Source organism: Phaethon lepturus, unplaced genomic scaffold (genome assembly GCF_000687285.1).
Source record: "Phaethon lepturus isolate BGI_N335 unplaced genomic scaffold, ASM68728v1 scaffold39885, whole genome shotgun sequence".
Classification (NCBI taxonomy): domain Eukaryota; kingdom Metazoa; phylum Chordata; class Aves; order Phaethontiformes; family Phaethontidae; genus Phaethon; species Phaethon lepturus.
This window is the reverse complement of record NW_010540519.1, coordinates 1-7,612: the sequence shown is the minus strand read 5'-3', so window position 1 is coordinate 7,612 and position 7,612 is coordinate 1. Positions and strand designations below refer to the sequence as shown.

General features: G+C 37.7%; 1 protein-coding gene across 1 annotated transcript; it reads left to right on the top strand.

Moving 5' to 3' along the window:
- The first annotated feature begins 1,441 nt into the window (after positions 1-1,441).
- Positions 1,442-4,259, top strand: LOC104615699 (fatty acid-binding protein, liver). The gene is made up of 4 exons (XM_010287459.1): positions 1,442-1,560; positions 2,539-2,711; positions 2,995-3,084; positions 4,151-4,259. Exons 1-4 carry the CDS (start codon positions 1,494-1,496, stop codon positions 4,199-4,201), a joined length of 381 nt encoding a protein of 126 aa, XP_010285761.1. The 5' UTR covers positions 1,442-1,493; the 3' UTR covers positions 4,202-4,259.
- Positions 4,260-7,612: the final 3,353 nt, after the last annotated feature.

Below are 7,612 nucleotides of genomic sequence, written 5' to 3'. Positions count from 1 at the left end.
TTATAAACTAATATGTCCTCACAATAGCAGTGTTTTTCCCAGTTATTTGCGGGACACTGCTGTTCCAGTGTCAGCATAAATGAGCACACCGATCCTGTACAGGATTGCAAATCATTTGACCAAAGGCAGTTACATATCAGACATTACTTAAAATTAAATTATATGTCTATAATTTGTATTATTAAATTTAATAATACTAAAAAGCAAGAGCTCAGTTAATTGTCTAGATTCACCTTAGAGTGAATGAAGAAAAGCAGGCCCTTCTGATGGCATCATTAACATTACTCTATGGTAAAATAGATGAATCATGTCCTAGAATAACTCCACTATAAACATGTACCTTTTAGAGCCATGTGTGTTACACTCCACACATAAATACGGCCATATTCCTTACCAGTACCTCATCCTTGCCACTTAGGTATTATCATATGGAAATGTAATTACAAAATTGGCTCTTTGTGTGTGAATTTTCTTCAAAATTACATACTGAAAAAAAAGTTGTGAATTTGTAAGAAAAAGTTCAGCATTGGTTTTCTATTTAAAGAGAAGAATTACGGACTGGTATGGAGTAATAAAAGTTAACTTAGAAAGGTCACCTACCCCTGGGATACAGGCTCTATTTGAATTAAGCAATATAACTGCAAGACAGATAATATAATGAATGTCTTCCAAAATCAACAGTCATGCTTGCATAGACAGCAAGGAATATCACTCAATAGCTATAATGAGTGAGGAATTCTTGGTGCAATTGGTGAGAAGAAAAATAATACATCCCATTTACTTCTTTCATTTTAGTCTCCAAACAATGTTCCATGTTTTATTTTAGCTTTAATCTTCTATGTATGCAGTGATTATTAAAAATAATAATAACAAACTAAATTTAATATAGATTTAGATGCACATTACTGACATCTACTGGATAAAGTCATAGCTGACTGTCCCATTCCAACAATTTTCCCTATCCTCAAACAACTGGAGGCCCACAATTTGGGAAGAATTAGCTGTGGATTTTATTCCCACTATTTAAGGTCCAAGTACCCACAGTAGAGAATATTATAACCTGGAAGTTCCTGCTGCAAGACAGTAATTATATCACATCTATCATAAATTATGCCATTTTATCTGAAGAATTACATCCAAAACATAGAAAATGTATTAAACATAGAAGTCGTGAACAAAAAGAAAGCAAATTAGTCCATGCAACACTTTACAACAATTACGAATAATTACCTGAGTTCAGTAACCCACAATAAACATAACATCCCAAACCAGCTGGTCAAGGTAAGGCTTTCTACCAAGCAGAATGAACTAGAGGTTATGATCATTAAGAACAAATAAATGATTAATAATTGTTACTTCACGCTTAATAATTAGCCAGTCATCTCACAATGTGGGCTGGCCTTTCCCTTTCCATAAATAGCATCTGAATGATGAGTGAGAGCCCTCACTTTCTTGCTAGCACCACTGCCCTAAACTGCATTCTAACATCCATAATGGCATTCAACGGAACCTGGCAGGTCTACGCTCAAGAGAACTATGAAGAGTTTCTGAAAGCTCTTGGTAAGTGTCTATTTACTTTTGAAATAATTTCCTTGGATTGCCACAAACACTTTGCATGACATCTTATGTCTGATTATGTTATGTCTGTTATGTCTAATTTGGAAATTAAAAGAAACTGAGAATTGTACAAATTGATGTAGAAAGGTTACAGATAACACACAAACCCCTATTTTAACAGTAGATGAGTCCCTCATGAAAGATAAGGTATATCAGAAATCAACTTGCTTTGATTAACACATAACTGTATAAATACATTTAGCTAGAAACAAGTTGTCAATGATGTATGGAGATTTCCAAAGTGCTATTAGTAGTGCAGGTACTTTCTATAGCACTAGGGATTAATATATGTTATAGTTGTTTAGTAATCTGCAAGGAATAGACTTAGTAGGTGCCTGTGTTCATAAAAATGCACTTACCCTCTTGATAATCTTGGCAAAACATTCATACTGGGGTTTTTAAATGTGTAGAAGAGTTATTCAGTAAAATAAAACTTAGTTACAGTTGAAAAGCCTAGTATGCTGCCTGACCCAATCCCTCTACTGCTAAAGATGCTCCTCTTATGATTATGTCTCTAGTATGATTTGCTCCTCAAATCATACTAGAGACACTCTGATAACATAGTTTGAGGGTACTTGCACTGCTGTAGCTTTGGCTAGACAGGTAACCCCCACCTCCAATCTCCCTGGGAAGAGATGAGGGAAACAAAATAATATAACATGCTTTTCATCATGGAGAAATGTCATCATGTGGCAAGCCATTAATGAAAGAAACAATATATATTCTGATACAAGATTAACAAATATAGTATCAAAATCTATACAGACTAGATGGAATGGAACAGTATACCCATAGAGAAGTGAAGAATCGAAAACAGGATTTGTCTGTTAATTATTGGTTCACATCTTTATCGGAGAAAACAATTTGCTATTTCTTATCAACACATTACTTCATAAAAGTCCTTTTTTACCTTTTTTACAGCATTGCCAAATGACCTTATCAAAGCCGCCAAAGATATTAAACCTGTTGTTGAAATACAACAAAAAGGAGATTGCTTTGTTGTGACATCAAAAACACCCAAGCAATCTGTAACTAACTCATTTACGCTTGGAAAAGAGGCTGACATTACTACTATGGATGGCAGAAAGCTGAAGGTAATATATTTCAGGAATGGGTGCATCTTTTTATTCACCCTTATACTTCAGTTTCTGTGTATGAGTGAAACTTGTTTGCACCATTTCCACTAGCATACGCTTTTATCACTTCAACAAACAGAAATATTTCTTCTAAAACTCCTATTAAAATGCTGTGGTCTCCAGTTTAAATTAGCCTATGTGATTATGAAGCATTGGTATAACTTATTTCCTATTTATGTAGTCCTCCAGTGATTCTAATTGAATTCCAAAATCTAAAGTTTTTTATAATCTGCTTCAACAGTGTACTGTGAACATGGTAAACGGGAAGCTAGTGTGCAAATCAGAAAAATTCTCTCATGAGCAAGAAATTAAAGGAGGTGAAATGGTGGAGGTAAGTTTTAGAAAATAATAGCACATTAAGAAAAACGCAGAAGGAAAGAATGTTCTATGTTGATTAGCTCTTAGTGTAGCTTCAATACTTTAAACAAATCCTGGCCAAAATTACTACATTACTTGCAGAATTCCTTACAGGTGATTAAATCTGCCAATACAGAATTTTAGTATTTCAAACTAACCACACTCAGTGGAAAATACTGTTAGTATCCTTCATTATTCCTGTTTCTTAGTAAAACCAATTGTCTTAGATGACTCTCCTTTAAACATTGCTCATACATTTAGTGCCTCCTGCTCAACAAATCTCTTTATGAATTGCGACGCTGGAGGCAATTCTAGGCACTGAATGGCTTTAGCTGCTGAGCATGTTGCAGAAAGACTCCTTACAAATTCCTCTAGGTGACTACAACAGTGTTCCCACCCTTAGCTTTATCCACAGCATTGGCTCTGAAAAGGAAGTAAAGGCTGAGTCAAAGTTGAAAATATACAATACACTCGTTCCACCTACAATTCACCCAAGTTCTTTAGCTAGTTCTAAGTTGTTTGGTACTGACAAAGAGCTTTTTTCTATAGAGTTAAGCTCATTTGGCTTCTAAGAAGCATCCACCTGGGTAAAGACTAATACAAGAATGACAGCTAACTACATTAAAGATATGTTTTGGACATACACTTTCCTAAGATCATTTTGAGTATTTCAAACTACTTTTCTAACATTAAGTAAGCAAAACACCTGGCAAAAGAACTCATTACTATTTGGGACAGTGGATTTCTATTAGAGGAAGCATATCTTTCTTGCAGTATCTATGATACCCCTTAAAACAGAGTGATAAAATGTAGTTGATGATGGCATTTATATTTAGACATTCCATCTCCAGAACCAGTTCTGTAATAAATTTTCCTTGGTATGAATGTTATACACATTTACAGGCAGTTACTGTAAATGTATTTTCTTGTGGAATAAGATGGATTTATACATGAATTACAGAAACTTCTAGCTGTTTAGCTATAAATAGATTTCCAAAGGTCTAAATGAAAAACAAGTTATGCGTATTTGTGTTCTACAGACTATGACTTCTGGTGGAGTAACACTTGTCAGAAGAAGCAAGAGAGTTTAAAGACAGATCACCTTCTGTGTGACACCTTTACATACCTAAAATAAAGTGCAGTTTCCACAAAGTGTGATCTTTTATCTGAAAAAAATAGTACAGAAGATAATTATGATTTCTACTCTCCTTTCACACATGCATCACTTACCATTATTATAAGACTGTGTTTTCCCTGAGTACACTTACAGATCCCTTCTACACTCAAAGTGACAGAAGTCTGCCTCCCAGGTAACCAAACCTGGACATTAACTGGAACATTATGATTTATCACTAATCATCCTTGGGAGCAGACAAAAGCTGATATAAATGTTTCTTGATTTCTTACATACTCTGTGAACACATTCAGCTTTAGTTCCTCTGTCTAATAAAGTTTGGTCTTCTGCTAAAAACCCTATAATCTAGCCAGCAAAGAACAATTACACCATTTGTTTAGCTGATCTGCACTGCATGCCTGTAACAGAAATGGAAACAGTAGTATTTTAAAAGCTATGAAGTATTTAACAGTCATAAACAACTACAACACAATAACAGGAATGACTGCTCTTAAATTGAAGTACACAAGAGTACAATCAAAGAAAAATGAGGCACTACAAGGGAAAAGGGAATTAAACATGGTTTCAATTTGCAACGTACCCCAAGTATCTGCTTGTCAGAGTTCAAGTTTGTGAAGCTTAAGTACAACTAGACCCTTTATGTTCAGATCATGTGTCTCTACTGAAGGATAAAATGCTCAGGATCCATAATAACCACTTCTCTGTTCACTGTTGATTAGATCCTACTATTATATCAGCAGTCCCATTTCATACTTAAGTCATTGCAGATTTGTTAGAATTGGTCTTGGGTGCAAGACTTCCATGAAAAAAGTTGCTGGACTGATTATGCCACTTAAAATCCTCATGGGGACATTTTATTCCAATTAAGAGTTCTGAGTCTACATCTCCCTGTGCTAGGAGAAGGACAGTGTGTGAGGGAGGAGGCTGTGTTTTAGTTAAGAACACTTGCAACATGATATAAGCAATCTGGGAAGTGTATTCTTATCCTGAGATAAGACTCTCCCCTCATGGGGAGTTTTACTGGCGTAACCATGCAAGTATTAGTGTGTTCATTTTGCTTCCCTGGCAGTTCTAATGCGAAGTACATTTCTGCAGACTAAAATAAACTCCATGTGAGTTACACATAAATAAGATCCGTAGAACAGAAATCAAGACACTGGTAAAACTCAAGGAGAAGGTTGCTTTAAAGCATCCGTATTGCAAAAAGCCATATAAGAGCTTGAAACACTTCTGTTTGGCAGTTGCTGGGTAACTGCTGCTAACCACACAATGAAACACTACAAAACAGAGCATAGTTTTCCAACAGTAAATTCTCAGAACGCTGCAGGTCTTCAATGATCAAATACTATATCAGTAAATTGTAGGATATACAAAACACTTCAGGTTTATTTCTAAACCAATGCAGAGATCATTCATTACTCTGAAAACTACACTTTTAAGAGAAACATTAAGGTCTTATTTTGGTTCAATACTACTCAAATATTTCCCTGCTCACTTGACATAATCTGCCTTGCAAACTCGCTTCTTCCCTGTTCAACCCTGTATCAGAGTTCAACCTCGATACATGACAACTGGTATACAAAGGCAGCTTAAGTTATAGGTTGTAGATACTACATACTAAAAACACGTTAATCCTATATGGAACATAAACTGATGCTAAACCATTTTAATTTGAAAGCAACAAAAATTCTTAAAAGAATACTTCAGCTTGCTTACTTTGCAGTTGCAGCAATTTAGCATTTCTGACAACCATGCTGATCTTTTCAATCCAATGGCAGTATTCTTCTGCCACAGGACATCTCAGATTTAGGTGAAATATGCAGTGCAGTTCCTTATGTAAAGCAGTCAAAACCTGAAAGATTTTCATCAGATTGCAAACCTTTCCCCATTGCCCAAAATAATCGATCATTTCTGGATGACAAACCTTTATAGGTTTGGACAATAGTACTGGATCCATTCTTCCACAAAACAAGTGAATTTTCCTGCAAAGGACTTCATGAGGGTATAATCTTCTTTGGATCTTGTTCAAAACTCTTCACTTCCAATTCAAAAAGCTCTGAAAGGGTAAACCTGGCGGCAAGTATTTCTATTCATCAACAAACTCCACTCTTCAGTGATTCCATTAGCAGGAATTTTTTGTTTTGTGTCACACACTCCCATCATAATTTCAGTCTCTAGTGTGCTTTCGTGGCTTGATTTTCATGTTCTTTTGACAACTTGTGTAAGCAGATCTGTGTATATATTGCACAAGGTAACAAACTCAACTTGTTGCTAGCATACTTAGTACAGAGTAATGTTGACTGTAAATATTAAATGCAGAAAACATTGTCAGAGACCCCCATCTCTTTCCTGCAGAGTCCTGAACACAGACCACTAAGCATACAACCACCAAAATTTCCAATCTTTTTTTCAAAGAGCAGCGTAGTTGATATACATCTCCTGTGTCAGTCATCAAACTTCACCCATCATTCAAAACATGTAGAAATGCAAGGCAATTCTGAGTGCGAGATTGCCAGGATATGAACAGCAGTGTCCACCCACCAGAGTTTTCATTTATATTTAGCCACTAAAAATAAAAAAATGAAAATACGCTAGTGGCAGACACCAGGACTGCATCAACTCTTTCTCCCCCATCTGCAGTTTGCTGAAAATTCCTCACACCAGCGAAGATGCAGACATGCTGCTTTACTGAACCCTTCATCAAATCACCTCTAACTGTTCAGTCACAGATCCACCATTTATCTGCCTATGTACCTGTTGGTGAGTCACACAATAAGGTGTTAAGAAATAATCTCTCCACCTGCCTACTTTATCATTCTCATCACACAAATGGCTTTAGTAGAAAAGGGCTGGTCCTTTGCAAACAGTGCTGCTCTACAACTGCCCGATGAAAACTCCTGGGGCACAACAACGCTGTCGGTGCCAGGGCCACAGAACAGCAATCCCTCGAGCCACAGGAAAAGGCCTTGTGCAGTGAGCTCTACAGCCTGACACCCCAACCTGCCGCTGCATCAGTTCGTTGTGTTGGCGACTGCACAGGAACGGGCCATGACGCCTAGAAGTGACTGCGTGAGGCAGGAGGCACTCCCTCTCCTCATAGCAGCGGCCCGGCCTCCATCTTGCCCGCGCGAGGAGGGTAGCTCGCGCGCTTCTCCCTCTTTCGGCGGGAAAAGCGCGCGGCCGAGGGGGCGAAGCAGAGCGCATGCGCGGAAAGAGCCGAAAGGCGGGGGGACGCTCCCGCTCGGGCTATGACTGACGGCAGACGGGGGAGTTTTGCGCGTGCGTGCCTCCTTGGTGGGCTGAAGGCGCACGCGCAGTGAGGGCAGGGCCGGTTTTGGCGCCGGCTGTCTTCCACTCCTCTCCCCTT